Source organism: Barbatula barbatula, assembly GCF_947034865.1.
Source record: "Barbatula barbatula genome assembly, chromosome: 7".
Taxonomy (NCBI): domain Eukaryota; kingdom Metazoa; phylum Chordata; class Actinopteri; order Cypriniformes; family Nemacheilidae; genus Barbatula; species Barbatula barbatula.
Genome location: NC_136770.1, coordinates 15,474,038 through 15,489,599, shown reverse-complemented (window position 1 = coordinate 15,489,599; position 15,562 = coordinate 15,474,038). Strand labels below are relative to the sequence as shown.

Here is a 15,562-nt window from a genome sequence, read left to right as displayed (position 1 = left end):
AGCTGTGAGAGGGACCTCTGAAATAGTGAGAGTTTGGCAGAGAATGGAGGACAGGCTTAGCTTGGTGAGCACCAGCAAGCATGGGTCCTATCTAAGTCCCTGCAGGACTGAGAACTCACAGTGGGAGGGATGTCTCAACTCCATCTGGCCCAGCAACGTGTGTGCCTTCATGCCGAAACGAACCCAAGGTCTACAGAATGCTGGCACGAGGCAGGAGCCGATTCATAAGGGTGGCATGTGAAAGAATCAGAGATGTGTAAGAATGATTCTGTATATTTAAACATATGGCAATGACCTGAGGGTCGCAAGTTTCACTCTTTCCTGTGACGCATGTGTAAATGTTAATGAGGACGATCATGCTGTTTGTAGTATAGTCGTAGCTGGTTGTTGCCAACTTTAACTTCTCATGGCTGTTCTAAATTGAAGACAATCTGCCATCTAGTGGACGCACAAACAATCAAGAGCACGAAACACACAAAAGAACGGTATCACTTATTAAAGAAGCTGTCTGTTTAATATAATGCTGTATTATTTTACTATTGTATTAAGTTCCCTAAAGGTAAACTGCTCGTAATGAAATATAATTTGTGCCAGGGTTATAAAATTAAATAAAAGTTGAGTGTTTATATAACATGATTTAGGCTAGACAACGATTTTAGAAATAAATCTGATGTGATTTGAGTCGTCGGCTGGTCTTTATCTCAAGACCCGGTCGAAAAGCAAAAGTTTGTTTATGCGTTTCAAATCTAGTGAGCACCCTACTTAGACAGCACGCGTTTGCGTATGGAACGCACTCGTGATGTTCAAATGGCTGTCTACGTAGGGAGCTCACTGGGCTTGGAACACAACCCACGTGTCGCTTTCGTTCACCGTAGCCGATGTTTTACTGTCTGACCCACATACGCTTTTAAATACTTAATGGTGCCGTTTTTGCTCCGGTTTCAGGTTTAAAATCGGTAGTTTTGGTGCTGTAAGCACATATTCATATTCGCAAAGTGTTCTTGTTATCATCTTTGGTGGATCGTGGCGTGCAGTCGAGAGGACGAAGATGTCAGGAAAGAGTTTTCGCGTTAGCGACGGTGACTGGGTTTGTCCCGATAAGAAGTAAGAGACGTTGAATAATGATTTATTAGGGAAACAAATTATTTAAATATAAGTATTTATCTACGACTTAAGTGCCTGAGGCATTTGGGAGAAACTTGCACGCTAATGTTAGCCTAGCCTTCTGTTAGCTTTAGCACACGTCCCTAGCATGGGCCTTCAAACATTGTTCTTTGGATTTCAAATAAAAAAATCCATATCTTTGACGAATTGTCCCACACCGAATTAACCTTTGGAAAATAATGAAAAAGTTATGTTTTACGCTCTCATAATTCGTTTGTTGAGTGATTAGCTTTTCGGATGCTGTGGTGCCCGGTTTGCTAACGAAATGTCCATTTCTTCGTCGTCATTCATAGACGTTATGCATTTGTTTTGTGCATAGTTTTCTTTATTAATTAAAGTTGACTTATGTCTAATGTTAAAGTGTGAGGAGTTTTTTGCAAGGTGTACCTTGATGTAATGCTAATATTTAACCTGTTTTTAATCTTAGATGTGCAAATGTCAACTTTGCTAGAAGGACGAGTTGTAACAGATGCGGCAGGGGTAAGTGGTTCACAATTCATGTTTATAGTTATCAAGATCGTGTTTAAATGTGTTGTGGTATACCCACATGATGTGCTCTCATGTGTATATATATATATATATGCTTTTAACAGAAAAATCAGTTGAAGCAAAGATGATGAAAGCAGGGGGAACCGAGATTGGAAAGACCCTGGCTGAGAAGAGCAGAGGTCTCTTTAGTGCAAATGACTGGCAGTGCAAAACGTGAGTATTGTTGTGAAATGATTTAGACTTGTTACATTTGAGTATTAATTATATTTATTATAATATTTTATTCTGCTGCTCCCAGACATGTAACGCAGCACTAAAATGACAGAAATTTAGTGGATGTCTTTAGCCAGAGTTGCCTATGAATTAGGAACATAACAGGAACATTTTTAGCATTCATATCTTTAATGTTAACATTCTGATTCAGTTGCGAGAAATGTAAAGTGTCAAAAAACAAAAGTTAAAATCATGACAAAGTTTATCTCAGTGGTACTTTGAACTGTTAAATAGAGCAAATTAATAGACATTAGTTACTCTCTAAAGTTTAAAGAATCTTTGGGACGAGCAGTTTTTCTCGGAAAATGTTTCTGTCTTGTTTAATGTGAACTATTGCTTTACGAACTATTTTTTTTCCTGTAGGAGTTTGAGACTCGCTGTCCTAGAATGCAAAGTTATTCAAATGTAACACTGTTGCTTGGCTGTGTTATTCTAGGTGTGGCAATGTAAACTGGGCCAGAAGATCGGAGTGCAACATGTGTAACACTCCTAAATATGCCAAACTGGAAGAAAGAACGGGTATGATCTTGCCAATGTTCAAAACGGAATATACATACTGCATACTATTTTAAACCGTGCATAATTGATCCAAGTAGCAGTATGCTTCATTCGTGTGTTGCTTGTTAATGAGAAAAATGAAAATTCTGTCATGAAATACTCGCCCTCTAGTTGTTCCAAACATGTATAAATGTATTTGTTCGATCAAGCCATACTTGATGTGGTTTATAAAAATTCTAGTTGAGTTAATGTTGGATGTATGTATGTCTTTAACAGGCTATGGCGGAGGATTCAATGAGAGGGAAGACTTGGAATACAAAGAGCGAGAGGAATCTGATGGCGAGTATGATGAGGTTCGTCTGCATGTTAACGAAAAGAACAGATACAATCTTCTAGGGATGGGCGATATTGCCCTAAAACACTATCACGATGATTTCTGATATTTGTTGCGAAACGATACAAATGACGATATATCTATAACACCATCCACAGCTGATGTAGCTGCATGTAGTCTAGAGCCTCAGAAACACAAACATTATTAAAAAAATAAAACGTACCCCAAATCAAACAGGCTCTTAAAATATACCTACAGTATTTTTGTAAATATACTTGTGACATTCGACTTCAAAAGGTTGTAGTAAAGAAAGAATTAAATGAACTTAAACTCACAAAAAATACCTAAATTGTATATACCTTATTGTTGCGTGGAAACGATCGGACCACGCTGTCAATCACTCTCTCCTGAACTGTGTGAACCTTCTCTTCCCACAGAAACATATACTGTATCTGTCTATGACTCGCCCTGCAGAAAGAGAACAGAAAAATGTGGATAAAAGAAATCGAATTAAATAATCTACACTGTCATGCTCTTATAAACGTATTTAAAATAAATAATACAAACTCGCATTTTGTACTGGAAGTAAACAGGCAGCAGTGTGGTGCGCGATATGTTAGAACATGTGGGAGCTCTGTCCATAGCGCTGCAAGTCCTATCGTGGGGAGAATTTCTACTGGTATATCACAAGCTATATAATATCGCCCATCCCTACAATCTTCCGTTTCAGAAATGGTTAGCATAACTTGAAATCAAATTGACGCTTAAATTATTGTTACAGTTTGGGCGCATTAAGAAAAAGTTTCGTGGCAAAAAGGACAGCGATAAGAAAGAGGAACCTGTCAAACCTGCCAAAGTCATTAATAATGATGATGAAGACGAAGATGATGATGACGAGGAAGATGGGGATCTTTCGAAATACAAACTTGATGTAAGTCATGTCATTTTTATGAAATTTTCATTTTGGAGAGAACTATCGCTATTAAGACAAATCTTTTTTTTGACTGTTAGGATGATGAGGACGATGAAGAAGAAGATTTGTCCAAGTATGATTTAGATGCTGGTGAAGAAAAGAAAGAAAGTCGGTCGGGCTCATCGCGTTCGTCATCTCGCTCGTCTAGTTCAAGCTCCCGGTCTAGGTCCAGGTAAAAGGGTACAGGTCAAGGGTAACTCCAGGCAAAATGTCAGTATCAGCTCAAATCTTTATTCAAGTCTCATCACATGAATATGTTTTAATGTTTTAATTTCTCTTTGCTTCCTTCAAGTATTCCTTTTTTTCAGTTGTTTAAATCTGACATGACCTTCTTTCCTTAAAGTTAAAAGTGTTCAAATGTCAAATCTGTGCAATTTCCTCATAAAGGCTCACATAGAATCAGCATGCCTGATACTCAAAATATATATTTTTGCTTTCAGATTCAATTATCAGTGTTGTACTTTGACACGATTAACATATTTGATTGTTTAAATGCATAATGCAGAATTATGTAGTTTTCACCTGGCCCTGGTTAATAGCAGCTCTATAAGATGTATGGTTTTGTATTCATTATGGAGTAGGAATAAAATAGCAACATTGATTTAGTATGCTAATAATAGCAGTCTTAAAACCATTGATGCCAAAAATTCTCACTACTCTTGACTATGTTACCTTTAGTCTTGTATATCTCTCTTATGGTGAATACTTGATACTACTTGATAGTTGTGTGATTGACTGCTATATCGTGTTTTCATCAAAGGCTCTCAACTTTCAAAGAAAAAAGGGACATTAGTGGTGTTTTGTTTTTTGTTGATGTCGGTTTTTTGCAGATCGCAGTCCAGAAGCTCATCAAGTTCCAGGTCTCGATCACGTTCCAGGTCCAACTCCAGGTGAATGAGGTCACATGCACTCTCCAGGAGAGAGAGTGTGTGTGTTTGAGCTGCCAGTGGTTGTAGTGTTCTCTTTGTCCTCCTGAGTCTGAACAAAGTTTGATCACCATCAGACACTTATGACTAGCACAAGAGATGAAGTTGCCATAGAAAGCAGTTTAACCTTGAGATGTAGTTTTGTCTGTCTTTGACGTAGGCGTTAATAGTTGTCTTGTGCTTTTATAAGACTAAATGGAACTTTATTATTCAACATCACAAAGATCCAATTTATCTGGTAACATGTGACATCTAACAGGCAATTACAGTCAAGCTTTACTGAGCCGCTGACAGTTTTAGCTTTATTAATTTGAAAAGTTCAGTCCGGTCAGACCTGCCGTTTTTAAGTGTTATTTAAGGGTGCTCTAGTGTTATTTTAGGGGCGGGTGAATTTTTCCCCTCACAGTTCAGTCCTTATAGTATTATTGTACCAATCTGCGTAGAGATTTGTTGACTTTATGGGAATGCTTACTTGTTCCCCATTAAAAGATCCAGCTCCAGATCTGAAAAAGGCTCTGTTTCTCCAAAGAAGAGGTCTCGCTCCCCTTCGTCATCGCCTGAAAGAGGCCAAAAGAGGAGTCGCTCCAGGTCGTCCTCTGGTGGCCGCAAAAAAAGACGTTCTCGATCACACTCGTCTGAAAGGTTTGGGTTTCTGTGGTGTAAAAAAGGTGTCCTGGATACCAGGCATCCTTTCGCATTATACAGTGGTCTCTCAAAGTTTTAAAAAGATTTTGTTCAAAAATGTGCTTCGCAATGTTTCTGTACTGTTTTCAAATTTGTTTGCGTGCGTTCTTGAACCAAATAATTTAATTGGTCATGGTTTTTCCCCTCTTTCTATCTCTTTGTAGGTGCAGAGGCTCAACTGGATCATCCCACTCTGGCTCAAGCTCAAAGCAGAAATGATTAACAAAAAACCAAATCTTTCTAAAACTGCATGTTGTTTTTCCAACTCATGATTTGTGCTATTACCGCTACCCAACTGTTCCTATTTAGAATTTCCATCTAAACAATCTGTGCACAAACGTTACTGCCTTCTTAAACGTATTGCCAAATCCCTGAACAATAGAACTCAGAATAACACAACTGTAGTGTCAGCCGGTTTATAGAAAAACTTTAAGTCTGTGACTGTATAAATGACACACATCTTCTGGACATCATCATTTTTGAAGGAAATGATGCAGATTATATAATACAGAAGTAGTTATTCATCTGTTAAACATTCAGTTAAGTAACTAAACAACAATGTTGATTTAATGATACAAGATTGTTTTGTGGTGTGGGACAACCCGCAATAAATGTTGTCTTAAATGACATAACATCAGAAAATCCAGCATCTTAATGCTGTAAAGAGCTCTGAGGTATATCAAAACCTCATCAAATTGTGTGTTAAAGGTAAGTATTTGTTTTTGTGTGTGTTTGTTTTAATACTTGTTGGGATTCTCTTATGACCAGAAAGATGAAATGATATGAACGTTTTTTGGTTTACCTTCAAAAGTGTCTTTTTGTTGTCTTTTTTTGTTTTTACTTTTGTTCAAAATTTGATTTATCAATAGTAGAATACTTTGAAATGGATACAAAGTATGGCTAACATTTACCATGGTCTGTAAACCAAGGTTGGAATGTGTAGTTTAAAATAATTGACCCCACATCCTCTCCAGACAACAAATTGATATTGCATAAAATGTCTCACTGTCATTGAAAATTACATACATGTAATCAACATAAATAAACACTTGTTAATCTGAATGTTTGTTTTTTCTATTTAATGTATACATCGAGATATTTTGTTTCTTTGACTATTTACCACTTTTAACAAGCAAAACCGTTGGAGAACAACAGTGTGCTGTTTCTTTTGTCCTCTTGTGTTTGGTCATAGATAAAAGGGGCGAAAATGTCAGGAATGTTCACGGAATAGTCATCTGAAATAACCCTTCAGATATATTGCTTTCTGCAGGGCCGCTATAATTTAATTGTGCACAAATGCATCCGCAGCACGGCGACAGACAAATGAAGAGTCTTTCCTCGTTCGCTAGGTGGCACCTGTTGCGTTCAAAATCGGATTAAATGATTACAACTTTCGGTGATACTTGTGTTTATTAGGCTTCGCCTTTCTTAAATTATACTGAAACGAATGCTTTAGTGTGGTTCTTGGATATTTTATTAGATACGCGGGTACATGTGCCGGTAGTGTTGACGGTATACCAAACCGCAGAAACGCAATAAATCACCCGCAATAAAGTCCTCGTGTTTCAGCAATTGAATGCGTCGTGGTTGTGCGCTCTCTTCTCAATTGTCTTTCTAAGCATGTCCAACATTTCCATAAGGGTCCCGCCTCTGGGTTTATAACGCGCGCTCGAGCAGCAGAGCACAGAAAGTGAGCCAGAAGTGAAGACTTCACCTGTTTCAAAGGGCTACTGGGGCCATGAACGAGCTCCCTGAAGAGGATGACATCTAAATGTCGGCCTTCAGATATTCCGCCCCAAAATCATTCTACAGGAACCGTTATGTTGGAGTCCAACGTCTCCAAATCTTTACAGGACAGCACCGGCAAGAGTGCCAGCTGTGGATTTGTATCCGTGTTTTTTCCCATCACTATGATGGTGACCGGAATGGTCGGGAACTCCCTCGCGATGCTGCTAGTTTATAATGCGTACAGAAGAAAGGAAAACAAAAGAAAGAAGTCTTTTCTACTTTGCATCGGGTCGTTGGCGTTGACTGACCTTTTCGGACAGGTGCTCACAACTCCAATAGTCATTTCGGTGTACAGAGCAGATCTGATATGGGAACGGGTGGACTCGTCGGGAACTCTGTGCGCCTTCTTTGGGGTGTGCATGACCACTTTTGGTTTGTGTCCTCTCTTTTTAGCAAGTGCCATGGCCATCGAGAGGGCCTTGGCCATCACTGCCCCTCACTGGTACTCGCATTACATGAAAACCAACTTGACCAAACAAGTTCTGGTCATTATTTGGTGTTTGGTTTTGCTCTTTGCCTTGCTGCCTGTTGCAGGCGTTGGAAAATATACTTTGCAGTGGCCAGGCACTTGGTGTTTCATAAGTACAGGTGACAAGGACGTAACGGGAAATACGTTTTTTGCCACGACTTTCGCAGCGCTTGGCATATTTTCGTTGCTCGTCACTTTGTCTTGTAATGTTGTGACCATCCGCGCATTGGTTGCGCGTTGCAAAGCGAAGACAAGCTCAACCCAAGCATCCAAGCAATGGGAGAAGTTAACAACAGAGACTGTTATTCAGTTGATGGGCATTATGTGTGTTCTTTTAACGTGTTGGTCACCACTACTGGTATGTATCTTATCAGCTTTTTCCAGATACACTTACTACAGTTATCACATGGAAGCATGCACAGTGTCAGTGCAATTCAGTCTGATGTAGTGCCAGAAAACATGTTTTTAGAAATTGAAAGGGATAGTTTACCAAAAAATAAACATTCTGTCATGATTTACTCACCTGAGTTGTTCTGATGAACACAGAAAAATATATTTGGAAGGATGCTTATAACCAAACAGTTCTTGGACCCCAATGACTACCATAGGGAAAATGGCTTTCGTAAACTATATATTTTGAAGAATGTAGGAAAGCAAACAGTGCTGGTGCACTTTTTACGGTGGCCTTTCGAAGGTCATCATTATAGCAGTATTATTGTTATAAAACATTTAAATGTTATTTTAATAAAAACAATAAGAAGCATGTCATAAGACCTCTCCTACTTTGAAACGGTAGAATTCTCATTTGTAAATCAGGTGTTTGCTGGTGGGATCTGACATTGCTCAAACAGTTGTTTTTTTCAGTTACAGTATAATAATAATAATAATAATAGCTAGTCCCACAGCGAATCTGCAAACCTTTTCACATTTCGCTCTTAATTGTAGAGTAAAGCTTAAGGGAACACACAAATGGATCAAATACACACTGAATTCAGTCACTTCGGATCATAAAAGCATAAACGTAAATCTAATATCTGATAAATTAATTTGTTTGTTATTTGGTCAAATGTGGAACATTTGGAAGATATTACTTCAGTTAATAATAGCATTATTGATAAAGTAAAGTAATAACATTGGCCAACATATTTTAAACAATTGTACTTAAAAATTTCAGTTATGAATGTGACAGTAACTTGACTATGGAACACTACGCTTTAAAAACAAACAAAAAAAATGTTTAAAAACTTTGAGACTTCACGTGAGAATTTATACCACCAATCATTGACATCAGTATGGTGAAAACCTTTGGCAAAACTAGATTTTCTTCATCTTAAGGTTGACATGTGCATGAATTGCTCAAAGTAAACTTAATAACTCATAAATAATTCATATAATATGCCCATAAACATTGTGTTTCGCATTCTTTAGATCCTTATGTTGAAGATGATCTCAACTCACACCTCCTCCCATCACTGCAAGTCTGCTGCTGTATCTCTCTTACCCAGCCAGGACTTACAGATGGACTGCAACTTCTTTCTCACAGCCATACGCCTGGCTTCACTCAATCAGATCCTGGATCCATGGGTTTACCTGCTTCTGAGAGAGATTCTTTTGAGGAAGTTCTGCCAGGTGGCCAGTGCAGTAACCAGGTGCTCATTAGAGGGCCAAAAGGAAACCCAGTCTCTGGATGTCTTGAATAAGAAGGCCATTCAGAGTGATCATGTTCAGAAACAGTCGCTAAACATGGAGAACTGTAACCTGAATGGGGGGAATGAGGAACAGTGAGTTTTCATCTTCATTTTCTAAAAAAGGAATACAGTGGAAAAGGTACAAAAAAGAAGAAAATGTGGCTTGTTGTGATGATGAATGCAGAGTGAAGTCGCATGCAAACACTTCACTCTTTTGTAGCTGACCTGTCACAGACAATATATTTAAAGGGATTTTGTACATGGTTACTCAATTACCATCATTTGAAATAGAACTAAATGGCAGGTCCTGACAAATAAGGCATTTAGAACAGCAATATTAGTAAATTATTATTGACTAAAGAAAAGCAAAATCAGAAATTGATGTACAGTATGCCAGCTCCCATGGAGTTTGTTGAACATTGTTTAAAACCTGTGGCATTGTATAGCAAAACATTCATATGCCAATTACAGGGCAAACATGAAAAATATGTCTTTCATTTATGGTTTATTATATAAAGTGTCAGAGCTGTTCATTTCGCACGTGCAGAAAAGCACTGAATGGTCTTTAATTCACTTCTCTGAGTTCCTGCTCTCTACATTCATTTACATTTTTACTGAAGAGCACATGGCTCACTTAAGAGCTCAAACATGGAAAACAAAAATTTGTTTATATTGTGTGCACCTCTCAATGCCTCTCACATGTTTTTTTTTGGTTGGTTTCGAGAGTGACGTTAACAGTTTGTTGAAAGGCTGTCTGGCCTTTGAACAGCCCCTTTCAAAGTGCCAAATCGGATAGGATGTGCACAGCAAGTGCCTCAGGGTACCGCATCGGTTTATCTGCAATATTCTTGATATTTCAATATTATATGAGCTGTCTTTATCATAAACGTGGTCTTTAAAACTCAAACGTAAGACAATTTCACTTTGTTCAGATGGCGATTAGCCGTTAGCCATTGCTTTTTGTACCCTAGCTGTCGGGAGGCGACTCACTTTTATTTAAAAAAATCTAATTGGAAAATAATGTCCTATTAAAGATACAATAGTTAAAAACTTTTCTGACCAAGGTTTTAAATTGTTTGTCGACAAAAGTATAACCCAAAGAAAAAGGTTATCAATTATAACTGGGCATACAGTATTATAACAAACGATACAGATACAGCTGCATAACTGTATTCATGCACCCTTTCTTTTTTACGCAATTGAAAACCATACAGTATGTGGATATTATCTCTTTACACTGTGCGTTTGGTTTTTTATAAGGTTGTGTTTGTTAAAAGTAGTTAATGCATAAGCTAATATGAACAAATAATGAACAATACATCTAAAGCATTTTTAATCTTAGTTCGTATTAATTTAAGCATGTGCTAATACATTTTTTTAATAAAGAATTGCAACTGTTAACATCAGTTAGTGCACCATGAACTAACATGAACAATTGCATTGACATTAAAAAAGATTAATAAATGATGAAAAGTTATATTGCTCATTCCTAGTTCATGTTAGTTGATGCATTTACTGATAATAACAAATAAAACCCTTATTTTGTAACCGGTGGAGGTTACAGAATGCCCTATATCATATGTTCTGCTGAGCAGCAGGTTATTTTCATTGGTGAACAGTAAAGTGATGTATTTCTGCTGAGGTAAAAAAACATTGTTCATGGTTCTATTGTGTTTCATTGAAAACTGTTTCTTTAAACGTACGTCCAAAGAATAATGTGAACAGCATGGTGCTAGCAATCCTGATTTAAGTGTCTAACTTTAAAATTATACTTCATTTACTCATTGTATTAGTCACGTCTACCACCTCATTCCAGTTTTAAAAGCTCTGACTTCATAGATTATTAGAGTAGATGCCCTTCCGTGCTCCGTTCTTTGAAACCCGCTGACATCCACGGGATACTGAAAATGTTTGCACCAATGACACACTCCGCAGATTTAAAGAAAATGAGGGAGGTAGATCAAAATAGAAATAAAGCTTTGGTTTTCTTCTTAGAGGTCAGAGCTCTATAAAATGGGTTAATTTGAGAAGTCGGTGTGAGTTGTAAATACATGCGGAACATGAAAATTCCTGAAGGGGCTAAGAAATTGCCCATTTTCTACCTAAAAGGGCAGTAAGCAAATCCAGAAAACCAGACAGAACATCAGAATGGGGATTAGAATTACACCGCAGGAGTTGTCTGGAGAAAGCAGAATACTTTTTGTAAATGGATTTTACTGGAATCGTTACTTCTAATTTGACATTTGTGCAGGTCCAGAGGAAAAAATGAGAAGGCTCTAATGAATTATACATGCGAGAAAATGAAGAAATAATGAAATTAATGTGAGCTACGGCCTTTAGTCGAGCTTAACTTGCTTACACTGTGAACACAGCAATGGAAAAAAGGATTGCATAATATTTCATTGCTAAATTAGACGTAATGGCGTGCTCGTGCACGAAGAAACAAGGTCTGCCTTGTGACCATTCAGTGCTTTCTATTTATAAATATGACTGTGGTTTCCTAGATTCTTATCAATTCTACAGCTGTATTATCGGTGTATTTATGTTGCCAAGGGCATCTAATCTGAGTTTCTTTCATAAAGTAAGGTTTAAAATTCAGATGAATGGTGTGCTGGAGTCCAAGACAGAGACGGAGAAATTCAAAATGGATTCGGAAAATGAACTCTGTTAAAAGCACATTCATCAATCATAAGTGCAACTACAGTCTAGAACACAGCGTGAGATGTGAGTGCTTTAAATATGAACCATTGATTTATCTGTAAATAATAATTTATTGTATATGTGCATGCAATGAGAGCTGCTGGATAACGTTTGCATGCGAAGCCACCAGCAAATCATATTTTGGGTCAAAAAACCCCATCAGTGAATGTCGTAATGCCAGATGCCAAATCAAAAGCGTGGCAGGTACGCATTATAAAAAACAGGGGTTCATGAATGTATTATGGGTTTTACATTTATTTATGTTGTAAGACAAGACCCTGTGTCAGTTTCTGGAACTGGTTCACAGCCAAAGTTGTCATTGAGCTTGTATCAACAGATGGTCGTGGCTCCGCTTGTGTGTTTTTGATAAGAAATGTTGCATATGCTTGCGACTGTTTCACTCGTCTTTTAACTGCTCTGGTCCAGATATGCTTGCCTTGTAATGTTGCTTCTAAAGTATATCATTATTCAGTTCTGTGCAGTCTGTGATTTCTGTCTATCGGGATTGATTGTGTTTCATGCCATTATCATAATTTGATCGGGAAGGGGGTTGTGGTACATTGAAGTGCTTTTGTTACTGTAAACCCCTATATTTTGCACAATTAGCATAATTTGGGTGGTCCGCAAGCTTCGTTTTGGTGATTGCTAAATTCTTCATGTTACGGAAAAAAAATGCGTGTTGGAATATAACAATTTGTTAAAATCATTTTTACTGAGCTTTCTTACTGATGTTTGACTGCTTGGTTCAAGAAAATCCGGATTCTCATTTGGCTCTCATTGAAATACATTGTCTCTGTTGATAAATGTACACATTTCCAACCAAGAAAATACAATAAAGAGCTCACATTTAACTGGGTGCAATGACTCATTGATGTAACTTTGTTGAACTGTACATACTGTAAAATAGTTTACTCAGTTATAAATGATTACAGGAATGTTATGTTTAATTCACATTTAGCTAATAGAGATTTGAAGTCCATTGGTTTGAGAATTAAAGGTCATAAAACGTTTTGTTTTGTGGCCGCAGGGACTGTTAGAGATTCACTTTCAGATAAGATCATGTGATGACCACTGTTTATGTAACAAAGTATTGCATGTGCTAAGATTTTTGTGTTGTTGTTAAACAACAGTTCCTTGTTTCAACAGTTTCTTGTTTATGCCCTTTTCCCCTCTCCTTGTTGTTTACGTTGGCTGGTTTTTCCACTAATAACAGTAAATAGCAGTTTTATCAAAGTGTTAATGAGCTTGAAATGATGTTTGTAATTGGTAAAAGCCATTTTAACAACATATCCTCTGGTCATAGGTAAATTCACCTCGAAATACCGGTCAAACGTTTAGGAAGACTTTTCAAGAACGTTTGTCTTGATCTGAAAAATCTTTTAATCTCAAGGTGGCTTATTCCGTGAAAATGTCAGCCTAAACATGAAAAAAATAAAGCTTTTACCAACAGCACATACAGTATATTAACATTTGGTGGTCCAAATTCCCATGTGAGATCTTTCTTCAAATTTGTAAAGCATTTGTTTTATTTTTAGTGCATGATTTTTCATAGTCAGGTAAGTGCCGTTTTCAGGATTGTCACATCAATAACGCTACATATTTCCCTTTTTTTAAATAGAAAGTTTTTTCATAGACTGACAATATAGTTTAGTCAAATATAAACAGATGGTTCAATATATTCATAACAAATTCATTCTCTGACCATTTTTATGTCACGTCCATAAACGTTGGAATTGCCCGGGTGTTTGTTTAAAAATCTATTCATTAGAAAAAATATTTTTGCTTTTTATTAAAATAATGAATAAAACAAAGCCAAGAGTCCAGCATATGTGTAAAAACCTGGAAAACCTTTTAAACAGCATGGAAGGCAGAGACCTCAAGAAGCCAGATGATAAAAACCCAAGTGTGCGATTTTGCAATTTCTAAGCAAAGGATTACTATTGGACATACTAAAATACTTCATTTATTTAAAATTTCCACAGTTACAATTGTGTTATTCCATGGTTCCAATGGATTTTCTATTATTCAAAAATGTTCTAAAAACATAAATAAAGAAGAGTAAGTTTTAGTGATCCTAAACCTTTGCCCGTAGTATGCCGGAAATAAATAGCATGTATTCATTTTCTTTTAAAAACCGTAAGGAGAGATTGTTACAGGTATCAAAGGGACATTATGTTCTATCTAAAAGAAGAACAAAAATAGCAATCCATTAGTGGGTTTTTCAAGACCTAACGATTATTTCAAACCGACACAGCTGTCTAATGCACATGGTTATCTGGCAGTCTGGAGCTCTTCTGTACTTTTGCCAAGAAATCTGTGCCAGAAATCAATAGCAATGAGGTTGTAAGATTTCTTTGCATGCATAAGAAGGTAATGAAAGTTGTTATAAAATTTGTTTATGTACTTTTTTACATTCATAGCATATCGAAATGCACCCATATTAATTCGGCTAATGCATCTTCAATATGATATAATAATTGGCTTACAGTAAAGTCTCTCTTTCCTACAATATTTATGTGATAAATTGCTTAGCAAGGCTCTCAGAAGTTGTGAAGCTCCACTCAGATTTTCAATGTCACTAGAGAATCACATTCTATCATGTAGTATGCTGCTTTTCTTCTACCCAGCATATTATTATTCTTTGAAAAGTAATTTTTTGTTGCGAAGGTGCTTCTCTAGCATGCTGTTGTCATGGTGATACAAAAATTCAAAAAGGATTTTTGGAAGTTCACAAAGTCATTTATTTTATATAAAAAATGTAGTAATGTAATTTAAAACAAAGAAAACAACTTTCCAGTTAAATAATCTGTGATTTAGCCTTTGTTTACCCTCAGTTTCTGTCGGTACAGTTATCATGATCTCCAGTTCAGCTTTTAAAGGTCAGAACAACATCTCTGAATCTCAGAAGCTGGTGACACTTCATGGTTTAGTGTCCCAGCTTTGGCTTTAAAAATGTACCTTACTGGGCCCTGACAAATACCGCGGCAACAAATACTTGAAGGATTAAATGATTTTGATGTTGGGACATCCATGTGTAGTTAGTTATAGCTAAAGGACGGTCAAATTGAATTTGCGGAAAGTCAATATTTTCCTTCCTTGGTAGCCCAAGACAGCAGTCGTCAGCTACACTTGCTGCACTGGATCGATTGTCATGGCAACATCACTGATTACAAGACTAGAAAAGCTACTTCTCTCCTCAAGCCTAAAAAACAACTCTGGAACTCGGCTGAACGGGTAAACACATGTGTACATCTGCACAGACCACTGTCTTAATGAAGAGCCGGTCATTTTAAACAGCATCCACTTATATCGGAAGGTTTACCACTTGAAAGCAGGGATGCATGGATTTGGTCAAATTTGGATAAAGGAGCATCTCTGAGGTCAGGCACTGATAAAAGTGATTAAGTGTGGATCACACTCTTCCTAACAATTAATGTCAAATGTGTGCGGAGAGGTTGTGCGGGCCAATCAGGTTCTTTCACAGCAGATTCAATTAATCATTTCCTTTCGGACAATACTTTATACAGCGGGAAATCTCATGCTGGAGCAGAAAATGGTCCTCTTCAAATAAATTTG

At 37.1% G+C, this 15,562-nt stretch overlaps 2 protein-coding genes across 3 annotated transcripts; both read left to right on the top strand.

Moving 5' to 3' along the window:
- The first annotated feature begins 790 nt into the window (after positions 1 to 790).
- Positions 791 to 6,401, top strand: zranb2 (zinc finger, RAN-binding domain containing 2). 2 transcript variants are annotated; one of them, XM_079460746.1, is made up of 10 exons: positions 791 to 1,104; positions 1,592 to 1,644; positions 1,758 to 1,866; positions 2,363 to 2,445; positions 2,701 to 2,777; positions 3,540 to 3,689; positions 3,770 to 3,903; positions 4,562 to 4,621; positions 5,147 to 5,299; positions 5,506 to 6,401. In XM_079460746.1, exons 1-10 carry the CDS (start codon positions 1,049 to 1,051, stop codon positions 5,558 to 5,560), a joined length of 930 nt encoding a protein of 309 aa, XP_079316872.1. In that variant the 5' UTR covers positions 791 to 1,048; the 3' UTR covers positions 5,561 to 6,401. The 2 variants fall into 2 exon arrangements, with proteins under 2 accessions (XP_079316872.1, XP_079316871.1); XM_079460745.1 differs by having other exon boundaries at positions 843 to 1,104; positions 5,147 to 5,533.
- A 603-nt stretch (positions 6,402 to 7,004) lies between these two features.
- Positions 7,005 to 12,836, top strand: ptger3 (prostaglandin E receptor 3 (subtype EP3)). Its single transcript, XM_079461175.1, has 2 exons — positions 7,005 to 7,956; positions 9,027 to 12,836. The coding sequence occupies exons 1-2, from the start codon at positions 7,102 to 7,104 to the stop codon at positions 9,381 to 9,383; spliced, it is 1,212 nt and encodes a 403-aa protein (XP_079317301.1). The 5' UTR covers positions 7,005 to 7,101; the 3' UTR covers positions 9,384 to 12,836.
- Positions 12,837 to 15,562: the final 2,726 nt, after the last annotated feature.

Coding starts and splice junctions, on each gene's coding strand:
- ptger3 (XM_079461175.1), top strand. CDS start 7,102: ATGACATCTAAATGTCGGCCTTCAGATATTCCGCCCCAAAATCATTCT. Junction 7,957..9,026: donor CGTGTTGGTCACCACTACTG/GTATGTATCTTA, acceptor CGCATTCTTTAG/ATCCTTATGTTGAAGATGAT.
- zranb2 (XM_079460745.1), top strand. CDS start 1,049: ATGTCAGGAAAGAGTTTTCGCGTTAGCGACGGTGACTGGGTTTGTCCC. Junction 1,105..1,591: donor TGGGTTTGTCCCGATAAGAA/GTAAGAGACGTT, acceptor TTTTAATCTTAG/ATGTGCAAATGTCAACTTTG. Junction 4,622..5,146: donor CGTTCCAGGTCCAACTCCAG/GTGAATGAGGTC, acceptor CCCCATTAAAAG/ATCCAGCTCCAGATCTGAAA.